Consider the following 17669-nt stretch of genomic DNA (forward strand, 5'->3'; position numbering starts at 1 on the left):
TTAGACTCAAATACATTTCCCTGACTTAAACATTATGTCTAATATATTGTGGCCATATGTGACTCAATTAGGTTTCACTTACTTATAAAGAATTTTCTTTATACTTTGGCCATGTTTGACTTTATTAGGCAACACTTACTTATATATAATGTTCCATTTACTGTGGTCATGTGTGTCTCAAATGGGGGTTCCATACTTATATTTAACGTTCTTTATACTGTGGCCATGTGTGACTCAAATAGGTAATTGTTTTGGCAATTTAGTGCTCATTAGCCTCGACGTGACCTATGGAAATTAGTTGCTCCCGCCCGCCATCTTGTTTGACGCGAAGAAATCCGAATGAACCCAACATAATTGTATGACCACTCAGCGCATTGTCAAATGACTTGTGCACCGAACAGTATATCATCTGAACTGAACATAATGACGGTATCACACCACAGTTTGTGTTCACTACTGAACATAATGACTTCAGCACCGAACAGAATATCATCTGAACTGAACATAATGACGGTATCACACCACAGTTTGTGTTCACTACTGAACATAATGACCTCTGCACCAAACAGGATATCATCTGAACAGAACATAATGACGTTATCACACCACAGTTTGTGTTCACTACTGACCATAATGACTTCTGCACCGAACAGAATATCATCTAAACTGAACATGATGACGGTATCACACCACAGTTTGTGTTCACTACTGACCATAATGACTTCTGCACCGAACAGAATATCATCTGAACTGAACATAATGACGGTATCACACCACAGTTTGTGTTCACTACTGAACATAATGACCTCTGCGCCAAACAGGATATCATCTGAACTGAACATAATGACGGTATCACACAACAGTTTGTGTTCACTACTGAACATAATGACTTCTGCACCGAACAGTATATTATCTGAACTGAACATAATGACTTCTGCACCGAACAGTATATCATCTGAACTGAACATAATGACCTCTGCACCGAACAGTACATCATCTGAACTGAACATAATGACTTCTGCACCGAACAGTACATCATCTGAACTGAACATAATAACGGTATCACACAACATTTTGTGTTCACTACTGAACATAATGACTTCTGCACCGAACAGTATATTATCTGAACTGAACATAATGACTTCTGCACCGAACAGTATATCATCTGAACTGAACATAATGACCTCTGCACCGAACAGTACATCATCTGAACTGAACATAATGACTTCTGCACCGAACAGTATATCATCTGAACTGAACATAATAACGGTATCACACAACATTTTGTGTTCACTACTTAACAGAATGACCTCTGCACCGAACAGTACATCATCTGAACTGAACATAATGATAGTACTATTCAACAGTTCTATTTCACGACTGAACAGTCTGAATAAAGCACCCAACAGCATGTCATTTCAACTGAAAATGATAAAAGGATCACCCAATAATACACTGCCTCAGCCAAACGAAATGATAGTACCACTTAACAGTTTATTTTCATGGTTGAACATGATGAGAAGAGCTATTTCAACCGAACATAACAACTGTCATACCCTACAACATATCTTTTTAACTCAACATAATTGTGTTACCACATGCCTGTTTGTTTTAAGAACTGAACATAACGACTTATGCACCCGACAATACATTGATTTGACTGAATAAAATACAGTCAGCACACAACATTACACTTCAATAACTGAGCGCATTTGGATTTCCACCCAGTATTTTGGGATTTTGACCCAGCATATTGTATCTCGGACTCAACAGAATCACATTTAACCATGTATATCAGTCATTCTACACATAAGACAGTCCAGGCGTTCCATAAACGGGTGTTGGTCTTGATGATCAAGGGGAAATTATTTATAATGGTGATTTGTGGTCTATACCGGCCATATAAAATGGTTTACGTCACATACTCCGTCATTACATTCATTTTCATTAGATGTATTCTTATCAATATTTCAACATATGTTGGTTATCTTTTAGCTCTAGATGGGAATTGTACGGTAGATTCTGACTGTACGACGTACTTAAGCAATTCTGAGTGCACGAGTAATTCGTGCAGTTGCATTACTGCGTACAAACCGGACAATAATCTGTGCACGGCGGGTAATTATCATTTATCAGTTTATGTTCCTTTTTGCATTGGTAATGTGCTTGACCTGTTCCGAAATAGAACGAGTTTTCATTTCGATCAATATGTTCAAAGTGGAAAAATAGGTAAGAAATTCAGGAGTTCAATGGAAAATTATTACAAGTTTAAACAAAATTTAAATTTTGCTGTTCCTTCTAAGTAAAACTCAAATACCTTTTTTTTTGGATAATCATACTTTTATTATTTTTATACACGGTGATTAAATTTTACTCAAAACAATTTCAATTTTTCTCGTAGATCTATTTTTACGGCTGGGGTTAACAATACAACAACCTTTTATATTCCCAAATAATTGCAAAGATCTTTTAAAATTTAATAATTGCTTTATCAAAATTATTGCAAACAACCAAAAATTAAAGCGTAAATTTATGAAAGGGTTAGAGTGCATTTTGGGGTTTTTTCGAAATAAGAAAAAAAGGGAGGGAAATGATTTTCATTTTACAAGAAAACCAATTGGGCACTTCCATTATGGCCCACTTGGTTTTAAAATAAAAAGGGTATTAATATAAAAATCTGCTATTGTTTTTTGAAACCTAAAAAATTTAAAAAACCCTGCATGTTTTGTCCGGGGAAAATTTCTAAAAATACAGCATCCCCTATTTGAGCCCAAACAAAGATCGGAAAGTTTTGATTGTTACTAATTTTTTATAAAAATAAAATGTGGCTTTTAAAATTTGGGAAAATTGATTGTTTCATTATCATGGCGACTGGACAAAGTTCGGAAATTTTTAAACCCCTTAAAAGCCAAATCAAAAGTGATTTATTTTCTACGTGTGTTGGGCACTGATTACACCTATGATAGAAAGCGCACGGCCAAAAGGGCGACCACGACCCCCTGAAAAGCACTACCGCAGCGCCTATTGGTAAGTAAATACTGTTAAATACCACCTAAAGACCACGCCTAAAATAGGACCACGCTGCTATTACGGATATCTTTCAAAAGTAAAAAATATGTGCCTTCTTTATTCATGAGAAAAAGTATCACTATTATACAGTGGTCTTAATATAGAGAGTTGACTGTACAACATAAATAACAAATTAATCATTAGCATTTCCAAAAATGTCAGGAATCGCTGTTCAGTCGTCGGGTGTTCGATTGTTTGTGTGAAATAGACTTCTTCCGAAACAAAAGAGCTAACTTTTCTTCTTTCCCATATATTGTTTACCCACACACTAGTTTCGAGCTTCGTACATAAAGATAGTATTTCAATTCTTTTCATAGGTAGCTGGCGAATGGCGTGCCCCGTATGCGCCCCTTTTGAGATATTTTGTCGTCAGTTTGGTTATCATGTGGTATTAAATTCTCCGTTTTGATTGGCCTAAAGCAAGCGGTGTCAGGGTAGAAAAAAAATGCTTAGTTTCAATGTATAAACATTGATCTACTTTTAATCGTACCATGTAACTTTATATTTGAATTATTCCATATCATGTTTAAGACACCTCCGCGGTTAATGTGTTATTCTACCCGTGATATAGCTTACAAATAATTCTACACATTAATATTATCTGTTTCAGTGCTTGGGAGTGCATGCACGGGGACTGCTGACTGTGAGGTTACGAACTCAGTTTGTACAAACAATGTGTGCGTCTGTGCCACTGGATATAAGGAATCATCAGGCACTTGTGCGCAAGGTTGTTTTTTTACAATTTAATTACCGATTTAAGTTAAGCCTGCTATTTACGACAGGTTTTATCCGTGTTAATAACGTGACCCGTGCAGACATAGATCAGCCGGCACACCCTCGCCATGTGATTATGGCCTGCACAGTTCACTTTCCAGTTAGTTCATCTCATTGACATCATTGAAATGGTTAAGTCCATATTAAAAGATGAACAGGTCACGAGTGCTTTCCCTTTGAAACCAGCGCATACTATTTGCAAGCCTAAGCGCTAACGGAAATCGAAAATTTTGTTTTGGCGTTGTTGATTTATATGTTACGGCATCTGTGAAGTTTAAACTCAAATGTGAATCAAATTTAAATTTTGCATATTCATTAAGATTAGGAAATACATGTAGATATTAACAGCGGGAATTGTTGTATAGAGGTTTTCAAAGTCCATAAAACGCTTTTAAAAGTGTGTTTTTTGTAAATAGTTTGCTACTAAGTAGCAATCATTCTCACCTGGCTCCTTGTGTATACCCTTTAAAACGGCATTTACCTTCGCTACCTGTACAGCCTGACATGTAGTCTCTATAATGACGGTGGCCAATTAATTTTGATACCTTAGATTCTTAAATTTTGATGTTGAAATCCCGTAAACCTTTAATATTAATGTTCCTAGTCGGTCAAACCTAGTTCTGTTGGTTGGTTGTTCTGTTTTAAAGCATTTGAGCCGTGTCACGACAAAACCAACATAATGGGTTTGCGATCAGCATGGATCCAGACCAGTCTGATCTGCGCAGTCTGATCAGGGATCCATGCTGTTCGCTTATAGACCCTATAACAAGTAAAGAAACTGACAGCGAACAGCATGGATCCTGATCAGACCGCGCAGATCAGGATCTGATCTGATCTGCGCGGATGTGCAGGCTGGTCTGGATACATGCTGGTCGCAAACCCATTATGTTAGTTTTGTCGTGACGCGGCTCATTTATGTTTTTGGTTATATAACCGTTATTTGTTATAATTCGTAGTTTTGGACGGAAGTTGTTCAGTAGACTCTGACTGTAGCACGGCTGTATCGAACTCAAGATGTTGCAATGGTACGTGCTTATGTTCATCCGGGTACAAACCAGAAAACCTCGTCTGTGAAACTGGTACGTAATTGTTTACGGGTGTTAATAAGGGATGTCCAAGTTTTTTCCTCTATAAATACAATATTTAATTTCATTGAGTGGTAAGAAAATAAATATTTCATGAGTGGCGGTAGCAACGAGTGTTATATGATACATGGAATTTTCATACAACAAGATGAAAATAAATCCTGCATTGATAGAAAAAAAAACTTGATTTTTCTGTTTATTATATATATTATTCTCTTTATTGACATTACAACTTGGGAGACTTCCCTTTTAAATTTTGTGAATTGGCTTAATTTATAAGAAATTAGTCCCGCAAGACACCAGTCAAACTACGGAATATATGTTTACAGATGAAAATACACATTTCATTTCATCAATATTTCTCGATATTTCATTTATATTTAATGTCATTATGAAAATTTATAAAGTCATAGTACTTTAGATATTCCGAAATTCGATAAGATTGGCTACTCCGTGAAAAACATGTTTAACTTGAAAAATAACCCCTGGAATGTGATGGTGCGTGCGGTGTTATAGAGGTACGGCTGCATATGGGTACGGTGGCACATATGTGTCGTATGTTTAACGACAAGTCTGCTTATTTGTTTTATAATACCAGATATGTCGTGGCATTCCCACGATTATTCCCGTGACAGCGCTATTTTCCCACGAGTTTGAAAATTGTTCTCTCGAGTTAGTTATTGGTTCCCCTGAAATCGCTGACATACAATATTTTTTATAACACAATTGTTTGTTTCTATTTTGAATGCAATACTGTCTTTAGATATGCACTTCTCTTTTCCTATTTCGGTCACACAAAGTGACTCGTTATCTCAAGAACAAGACATAAAATGAAAAGTACAAATTACTGAAAAAACAACAATAAAAAACAAACAAACAAAAACACACAAACACAAGCACACACATACTTGTACATGTTTCTATTAGAGGTCAGGACTATGATTTATACCCGCTTTTCGAAGACCCTTTTTAAATGTGGTCTGAGAAGATTGAATTGACATAGAGTGGAATTTATTTCCGATGAGTACAGGCTATGCTATAGAAATTCTACATACTCTTCATTGGTTAGTAGAAAAACTAAATGAGGACCTGTCACGTTTTGATATACTTCTGAGGAACACCTAATGAGGACCTTCATTTGCATATTTTTCACAATTCCAAATCAAATATCGTTATGAGGACTGTTACTAAAAGTCAATTCGAGGACTTACACTTTTTACACAACTTCAAGTCATACATTGCATATGTGGACTTATTCGTTTAATCAATTGGAGGACTTGTTTACACAATTCCAAATCAAAAATTGTTATGAGGACTGTTACTAAACACTAACTCTCACATTTCATAAATTCTAGGACTGAAAAATGAACTTTCTCGTATATCAAAAAAACATATTCCATTCCAAAATTATTTAGACATATTAAAATATAAAATATTACCAGTACAGATGTCCTAGATTTGCGCCTATGACAGGATTTTTAGATAGTACCAGAAAATAAATTTCGCACACATGCACACACGCACAAAGTCCCATTTTGTTTTAGTGTTTAAGTGTTGTGATCTCAATTGACTATAATTTCAAATTTATTGATTATTTAGTGTACTCAAGTAGTTGTGGCAGCAGCCCAGATTGTAGCACGTACATGGCGAACATCAGATGCGACTTTTTCTTATTCTTGTGCCTATGTTCAAAAGGTTACACCTATAACGAAAGTACTTTAGTATGTGACGACGGTACAGGGACTGCCAGCACGAGCACCGTGACGTATTCTAGTGGCTGTGTCACTCAGACTGATAACGTTGCGACTACCGTTGCTGCAACTCAGACTGATAACGTTGAACGTACCTATGCGGCATCAACAGATACTGGCACTACAGTAGGTAAGCTAATGAGTATCTTATAATATGTAAGAAAACAAGGGAAAATGTAAGAAAAAAGATGAGAATGTAAGAAAACAAGGAAAATGTAAGAAAACAAGGAAAATGTACGAAACTAGAGAAAGTGTAAGAAAACTAAAGAAAATGTAAGAAAACGAGGAGAATGTAAAAAAACTAGAAAAAATGTAAGAAAACTAGAGAAAATGTAAGAAAACAAGGAAAATGTAAGAAAACGAGGAAAATGTAAGAAAACTAGAGAAAATGTAAGCAAACCAGAGAAAATGTTGGAAAACAATGGAAATGTAAGAAAACAAGGAAAAATGTAAAAAAAAAACGAGGAAAATGTAAGAAAACAAGGAAAATGTAAAAAAACACGAGGAAAATGTAAGAAATCGAGTAAGAAAACGAGGAAAATGTAAGAAAACGAGTAAGAAAACGAGGAAAATGTTAGAAAACAAGGAAAATGTAAGAAGACGAGGAGAATGTAAGAAAAAAAGGAGAATGTAATAAAACGAGGAGAATGTAAGAAAACTAGAGAAAATATAAGAAAACGAGGAGAATGTAAGAAAACGAGGAGAATGTAAGAAAACTAGAGAAAATGTAAGAAAACTAGAGAAAATGTAACAAAACCAGGAAAATGTAAGAAAACGAGGAAAATGTAAGAAAACTAGAGAAAATGTAAGCAAACCAGAGAAAATGTAAGAAAACAATGGAAATGTAAGAAAACAAGGAAAAATGTAAAAAAACGAGGAAAATGTAAGAAAACAAGGAAAATGTAAAAAAAACGAGAAAAATGTAAAGAATCGAATAAAAAAACGAGGAAAATGTAAAAAAAACACGAGGAAAATGTAAGAAATCGAGTAAGAAAACGAGGAAAATGTAAGAAAACGAGTAAGTAAACGAGGAAAATGTTAGAAAACGAGGAAAATGTAAGAAGACGAGGAGAATGTAAGAAAAAAAGGAAAATGTAATAAAACGAGGAGAATGTAAGAAAACTAGAGAAAATGTAAGAAAACGAGTAAGAAAACGAGGAAAATGTTAGAAAACAAGGAAAATGTAAGAAGACGAGGAGAATGTAAGAAAAAAAGGAGGAAAATGTAAGAAAACAAGGAAATGTAAAAAAACACGAGGAAAATGTAAGAAATCGAGGAAAATGTAGAAAACGAGTAAGAAAACGAGGAAAATGTTAGAAAACAAGGAAAATGTAAGAAGACGAGGAGAATGTAAGAAAAAGGAGAATGTAATAAAACAAGGAGAATGTAAGAAAACTAGAGAAAATATAAGAAAACGAGGAGAATGTAAGAAAACGAGGTGAATGTAAGAAAACTAGAGAAAATGTAAGAAAACTAGAGAAAATGTAACAAAACCAGGAAAATGTAAGAAAACGAGGAAAATGTAAGAAAACTAGAGAAAATGTAAGCAAACCAGAGAAAATGTAAGAAAACAATGGAAATGTAAGAAAACAAGGAAAAATGTATAAAAACGAGGAAAATATAAGAAAACAAGAAAAATGTAAAAAAAACGAGAAAAATGTAAGAAATCGAGTAAGAAAACGAGGAAAATGGAAGAAAACGAGGAAAATGTTAGAAAACAAGGAAAATGTAAGAATACGAGGAGAATGTAAGAAAAAAGGAGAATGTAATAAAACGAGGAGAATGTTAGAAAACCAGAGAAAATTTAAAAAGAGGGAAAATGTAAGAAAACAAAGAAAATGTAAGAAAACGAGGAGAATGTAAGAAATCGAGGAGAATGTAAGAAAACTAAAACTAGAGAAATAGTGAGACAACTAGAGAAAATGTAAGAAAACTAGAGAATATGTAACAAAACAAGGACAATGTAAGAAAAAAAGGAGAATGTAAGAAAACGAGGAGAATGTAAGAAAACTAGATAAAAATGTAAGAAAACGAGTAAAATGTTAGTAAAGGAGGAAATTGTAAGAAAACTAGAAAAAAAGTAAGAAAACTAGAGAAAATGTAAGAAAACGAGGAGAATGTAAGAAAACTAGAGAAAATTTAAGAAAGCAAGGAGAATGTAAGAAAACTAGGAGAATGTAAGAAAACTAGAGAAAATGAAATAAAACTAGAGAAAATGTAAGAAAATGAGGAGAATGTAAGAAAACTAGAGAAAATGTAAGAAAACTAGAGAAAATGTAAGAAAACAAGGGCAAGTAAGAAAACTAGAGAAAATTTAAGAAAACGAGGAAAATGTAAGAAAACTAGAGAAAATGTTAGTAAACAAGAATAAATGTAAGAAAACGAGGAAAATGTAGGAAAACTAGAGAAAATGTAAGAAAACGAGGAGAATGTAAGAAAACTATAGAAAATGTAAGAAAACGAGGAAAATGTAAGAAAACTTGAGAAAATGTAAGTAAGCAAGAGAAAATGTAAGAAAACGAGGAAAATGTAAGAAAACTAGAGAAAATGAAAGTTAACCAGAGAAAATGTAAGAAAACAATGGAAATGCAAGAAAACAAGGGAAAATGTAAGAAAACGGATGGAAATGTTAGAAACATTTGAAAATGGAATGAAATCAAGAAAATTATAGAAAATGATGTAAAATGAGTGAAACTGACAAAAACAGAGGAAAAATGTTGTAGTATGTAAAAAATGACGTAAACATTTAAAAAAAGTCATAAAATACGTAGGAAGAAATGTAAGAAAATGTGAAAAAAATAAAAAGGAAGAAAATAGTAAAAATGACGAAAAAAAACAAAAAAAAAACGAAACGTCACAGGGAAAATATTTTAATGTGAAGGAAAATGTAGGCAAATGGGAAAATGTGGGAACAGGCAAAGAAATTAGATCGTACAAACTTCCAGATTCATGCTAACTTTTTTATGAAAATTTAAAATATTTATTCAAAAGTACAATATATAAAGTATTGTGAAGTGAACAAAGTAAGTTACTTTTACATTTATCAATAAGAGCACTTTCAATACACGTCAATTACCAAAACGAGGTCAAAGTATGCAAAAATAATTCTTACTGCGTTAGTCACGCATTACATGTAATGATAAATGCTGAAAAGAAGCCATTAATCGCAAATAAAATGTAAATCACTACTTGAATCTTGAATGGTTTTTCGATTTTAAATCTTAGTACTTTTGTCTTAAGTTTGATTTTCTTGAAATATTTTGGCCCACCTTAAGGCACAGTTAAATCGTTATCGATATGTAGCGAAATTGTCAACCAACTCATGCAACCACTATGTAACTACTCTACATTTATTATCATATTTAAGTTTACAGTCTTAGAAATACAAATGTGACAATTAATGTGTTTTATTATGTCATTTCCGGATTTTGATTTTCATTATGTCAGTTTTGAGAATCATAAATTCTTTTGAGACACAGTGATCTATTACAGGTTATGGTGAACAATGTTCGGCAACATCTGATTGTGTGGCCCATTCATCATGTACGCGCGGCACGTGCTCTTGCAATGCGGGCTACAGAACCAACGGAACTATGTGCCAGAAAAGTAATTTGATTAACACTCTTAAATATCTATTTCAAACTCTTAAATAAGTACTTGTTCTGTCTTAGTATTTGATTTAATCATTGTCACCGAATCTCTCATAGTCCTCTTAGTATGGTGGGACAGAGGGGACATCGGAATTATCATTTATCACGCGCGCTTTAGTTAAATACCATTTGCCTTTATTAACCACCCAACGTGCCCACCTATTATAAATGTGTGCGATTGTTAACTTTTAATTAACAGATGAACATGTATGAGTATTAACTACCTCGTGCGTATATATACGTGATCATTTTCAAGGTCTTCTGTGTAAATTGTTATCAATGAGATTATGTTTTGAACAATATGTTATGTGCATGTTACTTGACATATGTGTTTTGCAGTTATTGGTGGACCTTGTGTATACACATCCCAGTGTACATACTACGAACCCAACTCCAACTGCATAATCGGTTTATGCACGTGCCTGGACGGGTACTATGAGACAGAGGTGCTTTGTTCAAAAGGTATTTATAGAATTTTTCATTATTCATTACTAGTTTAACATGTTTATTGAGGTGAATAAATCAGTCAATCTTCTTTTTATAGTGACACATTTAAAGCTTTATGTCCACCAGTCATTCGCCGATAAGAACACTTAATATTAAAACTGCCCAAACAAAGGAGATATGGCCTCTAGTTTCAATCCGAGTTCGGGCGAACTTAATTTCATATACTTTTCTGTTAAATACGGCTGACTGGCCATTGATATTTTTAATGACAATTGAGGATACATTTTAGCTTTTAGTTCAAGGTCCGGAAATGGTAAGAAGCATAATATATTATTTATCACTTTACCCATTGTACGTAGTCGGTGATCGGGTGCTTTCAAGGTAGGAAGCTAGTATTCGGATCGCTTGAGGCAGGAAGATGTTTATATTACAGCACTGCTTAGGTGACTCATGGCCTTCTGTCTGCAACAGTTTCTATATCTGCACTGTTTACTATTCATTAAGTAGTCATTTTGTTTTTTCCTCCTAAAATTGATGAATGGTTCTGTTTATATTGAAAGATGGACAATTTTAAGATATTGAAGTAGAAAGGGTTAAAATATGCCGACCGGAAAGGCAGTTTTAGGTCGACCTCGACTAGTTAAAACTGTACAGTCGACACCCGCCTTCATACGGTCAACATGTCATAAATTCAAGCATTTTGAGATGAATTACCGGAACTTTATTTCAACAACATCCTGGTGATATAGTATAATTTTTTTTCAGGGGCACAAGCGCAGACCTTCAGCTTGTTGGTAGTCGTTGCTCACGTGCTACTTGTTGCTATGGGAACGTAGCGTTTACCTTCATCTTTATAAGGCGGATGATAAACAAACATTAAAGAAAAACTATTTTAATTGTTTAGGGGTTGCATAGAAGTGATTAACACAACTGCATCAATAACAGGTCATTTATATATACATGTATTAACATAGTCTACTTATGCGACAAGTGCAGACCAAGATTAGCCGGAATCCGGGCCGTCTGGTCACGGTCTGCACTGTTCGCTACTATTCTAAGATTTACTCTTTTAATATAAAGTAAAATAATAACGTCAAGTGAAAATAAAAAAGTATTTCGAGATACAGTTAACATAAAAACCTAACGATCCACATACTATATTAAAAGTTGTCAGAGTATACCAAAAATAGCCATTAAACCGTTAGTAACGGGAAAGAAATGTGGTGATTTACAAAATTTTGAATCAAATTATCTTTCGCATGCTGCATACAAAACATGCATGGATTGTTAAAATTGTATACATACTGACACTGGATATTCTTTGAAGTTTTGTTGACTCACCTTAGGCGTTCTGCTTGCTTTTCTCGCTCACCTGAGTGGTGTTCCTTTGACACTGTATGTAAAATTGGCAAATATTGTATTACTACATTGTATCGTTGCATTGTTGAATTATTTTAAAAAAGCTAAAACTTGAAAACACTGTGAATAGAAAATTTGCCATCTGGAGATTGTACAATTCACTTAGGATGAAAATTCTTCCTAATGAATTAGTGTCATTCTAGATGGTACAGTTACAAAGAAATATTTTCATATGCAAATATGTATAATTATGTATTTGAGAAGCATCATGCTCCATCATTATCTGACCCCATTGCAATAACTTTATAATCAATTTTTCATAAAATGTATGGACACACTTTGATGAGTTCTACCACTCAGATTTTATATGAGGTAAAATAGTCAAAGGTCAAGGTCTGTGTGATTTTTAATAGGTAAAATGTTAAGGTCAATTTACTCAGAAACTGTCACAACCATTCATTTTAATTTTGTTTACTTGTCCAATTTCATCACCTGATAAAATATCACATGGGCAGATAATCTTAAAATTATACCCATTTTTCAGTTATTTTTTTTTGTTGGCCTTTTTGTTTAAGTTTATATCTCAAAAACAATCAAAGATATTCATTTTAAATTTGGATTATTATTCACTTCAAAATTTAAAAGCCATGACTAAAGGGCAGACAACCCGAATAATATATTGGCTAAATTATCTCCCTTTCATTTCTTTATAAAAAATTTCTTTATCAAATATTCTCATCATTTATTCAAAAAAAATCATTGATATTCTCTTCTAGCTTGAAATACTTGTTGAATTACTAAGGAAATATAATTGGTGAACAGTATATCAGAATTATGTCCCTTTTTCTTCTTCACTTTAAATTACCATACTATCAAAGTATCAAATACAGAGAAAAGTGGGCAAGCTGATCCTTGGACAGCTTTTGTTAAATTTTCACTAAAAAATTGAATCCTTGCTGAAAGTTAGGCAAGTTCATTTAAGATATTTAGCGTAGTAAGCATTACTATATTAATCTTTAAACTATTATGATGCTTAAGACGTTCCCATTGTACGTCTAAATTCAATTTTAAAGGGGTTTGGTCTTCAACGGGCACATTTTCCAGAAGTATTTCAAAAATTGATCAAAAAACAATAGAAATGTATTATTTGGATATTTGTATAATATATTGCTTGAAAACTGTTGATATTAAAATTCTAAGTGATTTAGTATGAGCATTTTTAGGATTAATAATCATATTTTATTCTAGAAGATTATATTATTTGCTATGTTGATATATGTTTATTATATGTGTGATATATGTTTGTTATATGTGTTATATATGTTTGTTATATGTGTGATATATGTTTGTTATATGTGTGATATATGCTTATTATATGTGTGATATATGTGTGATATATGTTTGTTATATGTGTTATATATGTTTGTTATATGTGTTATATATGTTTGTTATATGTGTGATATATGTTTATTATATGTGTGATATATGTTTGTTATATGTGTGATATATGTTTGTTATATGTGTTATATATGTTTGTTATATGTGTGATATATGTTTGTTATATGTATTATATATGTTTGTTATATGTGTGATATATGTTTGTTATATGTGTGATATATGTTTGTTATATGTGTGATATATCACAACGTTTACTTATTTACTGTAGGTTTAAATTATCTTTTAACTTTGAAACATATTTAAATTCAATAAGTGAAAGGAAATTTCGGATTGCCTTTAGTAGATTTAGATTATCTTCGCATATTTAGAAATAGAAAGAGGTAGATTATACAATTATTGACTAGTGAGCCATTGAATATGATGTGATATTCACCGGCAGATGACATATTGACCGAGGCGATAGCCGAGGTCAATATGACTTTCTGCCGGTGAATATCACATCATATTAAATAGCTCACTAGTCAATAATTGTTTTATTATATGAATAGGCTAAGAAATAAAACAATCACAAAAAGTACAACATTATATACATGTACAAATTTTGCCTCGTTGGAGCGTGGAAAAAAAGACGCACGTGTTAGGCGTGCAACGATTACGCGAACGCTGATTATGTTTCCCGCTATTGTGGGACTTTTGCATATATTGAAAATAAAATCTGAAAATCTGCATACAAAAGTAACTCAAGTTTATACTCATTATTGCGGTTTAGCCTTTAACCCTTTCGCTGCCAGAGGGTTATTGTTTTATTGTTCACCTATTTGCCGGAGGATTTTCTAAGAAATTACTATATTATTAATTAATATAATTATTATTATTTGTTATTAGTATTATAATAATTATATGCGTTTCCAAATCTGTTAGTATAATAATAATTATTGTCGATGGTATAATTTTCTTTATATTTATTATTATTTTTATTATTATTATTAATATTTTTTTATTATTACTATTATTATTATAGAAACGGCTAAAGCCGTCCATATGGCAAATACGCCGTAAATAACAGGGACGGCTTAATCCGTCCCTATGGCAGTGAAAGGAAGTATAATAGTAAAGTAACGATATTTTAACCGAGAAATATGCCATAAAGAACAAAAAGCAACAATTATTTTTAATCAACACGAGTTATTAACAGTCTACGCTGTATGATCCTCAGTCTATTTTTAGACTGGGAAAATCCAATTCAGCCAGTGAATATGATACTACACCCAGTAAATATGATTTTATAAAAAGTTCTGTTGACTACTGTTTGGACCAATGAGATTGCAGCTATATTTAGATCATATAATAAATCTTAATATAGAACGAACTAATAGAATATGTAAATTTTGCAACCAAGATAATAATTGAAGATGAGTATCATTTTCTTCATGTCTGCCCAATATATCGAGAAATAAGGAAAAAATACTTCAAACCATATTTTTGTAGGTGGCCAACTCTAATAAATTCGATAGACTGATGTCCACAGATAATGAAAGACAATTGTTAAACTTATCAAAATATTTTTTTTTTCAAATAAATTAAGGAATAGTTTAGAAATTTGATAATTATTATATTGGTATCGTTGACTGCTAATGATTTCTCGTGTCATTTGTCACCTTAAGTCAATTGTATATTATGGCTAAAAGCATTGTAATGCTTAATTGCTAAATAAATGTTGTTGTTGTTGTATATAGGTTTGTTATATGTTTGACCGGATCATGTATCTCACACCTGCTAAAATATACGTATAAATTTATTTCGTGGTTTGTTGTTTAATACTAAATGATGTCAACGTAATAATTCATTGTATTACGGACCTGTGGGTTCCCCTGGAGATGCTTTGGTAGTTTAGCGCGGAGGAAGGTCACGTGATGATGGCAGTAAGATGTAAACAAACCGGATCAGATTTTAATTTATGATATATGATGATATAAATACACAAATATTAACGCAAAATAGTCTGAATGACATTGTAAGTACATGTGTGTGAAACGTTGCTCAAATTCTAAGAGAAAAGAAAGGTAAATAGCGAAAATGAAAGCAACTGAAGATCAAGGTGATATTACCCCACCCACTAGAAAACAGAAATCAAAGGTCCAGCATAGAAGAAGTGATCATTTTGAATGTCAAAACAACGCAAATAAAGACATAGATATAAACAATGATAATTATTCGCATACAGGTTGCCAATTATCAGCGGTACATCATCTCGGCCAAGCGCGGCATGTACTTTACTCACCCCCACCCCCACCCACCCACAATATTGAACATATAAACTATCAAATGAATGATACATATGGGGCAAGTAATACAAACGTGTCACAGGGTAATTTATCACAATTACACCCCCCACCATTTGTTCACCGAGATCTAAATGAAATACCGCCATGGATTCATATTCTGCATGGATTAGAATCAAGATTAGATGCCAGATTAAATGGAATAGAATCCCAACTGCAAAAACAAGGTAGTAACTGGCAAAACCTAGAACAAATTCTACAGTCTCAAAATGACAAAATAAAGAAACTAGAAGATAAAATTGAAGCAATTATCCCCATACCACAAACAGTTAAAAGAATTGACGCCCAAGTTATAATGCTCAATGAACGTTTACATACACAGGGAAAACAAATCACTGAATTTCAAGACAGTGTTGAGGTCATTAATGATTTATACGAAGGCATAAGAAACGAAAAAACAGAGGTAGAATTTAATATGGAATCACTACAAAAGCAATTAAATAACATGCAAAGTGAAATAAAAGACATGTCAAGTAAACATGAACAGCAACAAGAAACCATCTTAGATTTACAATGTCGCAGCATGCAATATAATCTTATTTTCCATGGCATACGGGAAGATGAGATAAATCCTGGTGAATCAGAAAATACTGAACAAAAATTAAAGTTTTTTTATCAAAAATACATTGGAAATTAAAACAGACATACAGCTAGAAAAGGTACATAGACTTGGTAGAAGGAAAAGAGATCAGTTAAAACCTAGACCAATATTAGCAAAATTTAAAGATTTGAAAGATAGAGACAATATTAGATTCACTGCCCCCGTTATGCTAAAAGATACAAATTTTGGGATCAGAGAACAATTCCCACATGAAATAGAAAACAGAAGGAAACAATTATACCCAAAGCTGAAAGAAGCTAAACAGAACGGCAAAAGTGCAAAATTAATCAGAGACAAGCTTTATATTGAAAATGAAAGAATATTCCCAGAAAATAATGAATCAGAAACACAAAGAAGTCATGAACCTAGACGACATGAGCATAAAACATATACATCAAAACATGAAAATTATGCACAGAAAACAACCTACACCAATACCAAATATAAATCAAATCCGAAGCGGTCATATGAGCAAAATTATAGAGTGCAGGCCACAGACATTCAAACACCAAATAGGTTCCAAGTACTATCACATATAGATGATGAGGACAGGCAAAGTACATACACTGGAAAAAGACCAGCAAGATCACCAATTGAAATGAGCATGGGTACAAAGAAACATAGAGAACATTCGCCTGGCATTAACTCTAGTGAAACATCCAACAATGAAGAAATACAATAACTAAAATAAGTTAGGTATGTGATACACAGAATATTAGATATACGGTCGTGTAGGTTCGTTATTATATTTTATTCAACTCGTTCAATAAATTCAGTATTGAACCGACGCGTCTATATGTTGCACACGACAATATATAGATCATATTGAATGAGTGCAGTATCAATACTGAATTTATTGGACGAGTTGAAGTTATAGCGTATATAGCACATTAAGCACGTTTTTTTTGTTTGTTTTTTGTTTTTTTGTTTTTTGTTATTTAAGCTATTGTTGTTGTATATTGCAAATGACGGCACGTCAAAATGTATGCACGGCCGCAATACCATTTTTACGGAGTCGCAAAAGTGGCACGGGTATATGATAAACTCATCCAGTATTTATGTAATATAGCTCGCTAGAGCATAAATGATGACAATTTCTTGATCTCGGCATCATTTCGTATAGCAAATAAACAATCTGAACGTTTTCAGGAAGAAAATCACTTTACTTTATGACCTCTTTTTACAAAATTCTA

General features: G+C 32.9%; 2 protein-coding genes across 2 annotated transcripts in view; both read left to right on the forward strand.

Moving 5' to 3' along the window:
* The window catches only part of LOC132714331 (prion-like-(Q/N-rich) domain-bearing protein 25), a gene marked incomplete at its 3' end in the record, with an annotated part of 43868 nt that overhangs the window by 3662 nt on the left and 22537 nt on the right, over positions 1 to 17669 (forward strand). Inside the window, exon 4 of the mRNA XM_060697172.1 lies at positions 1996 to 2118. Coding sequence (XP_060553155.1) covers positions 1996 to 2118 — 123 coding nt within the window. The remainder of the gene's footprint in view (positions 1 to 1995; positions 2119 to 17669) is intronic.
* On the forward strand, positions 3010 to 11896 carry LOC132714329 (multiple epidermal growth factor-like domains protein 10). The gene is made up of 7 exons (XM_060697171.1): positions 3010 to 3027; positions 3680 to 3796; positions 4800 to 4922; positions 6528 to 6809; positions 10172 to 10285; positions 10669 to 10791; positions 11542 to 11896. Exons 4-7 carry the CDS (start codon positions 6572 to 6574, stop codon positions 11610 to 11612), a joined length of 546 nt encoding a protein of 181 aa, XP_060553154.1. The 5' UTR covers positions 3010 to 3027; positions 3680 to 3796; positions 4800 to 4922; positions 6528 to 6571; the 3' UTR covers positions 11613 to 11896.

Source organism: Ruditapes philippinarum, unplaced genomic scaffold (genome assembly GCF_026571515.1).
Source record: "Ruditapes philippinarum isolate M1 unplaced genomic scaffold, ASM2657151v2 ctg7131_1_1_1_1, whole genome shotgun sequence".
In the NCBI taxonomy this organism is placed as follows: domain Eukaryota; kingdom Metazoa; phylum Mollusca; class Bivalvia; order Venerida; family Veneridae; genus Ruditapes; species Ruditapes philippinarum.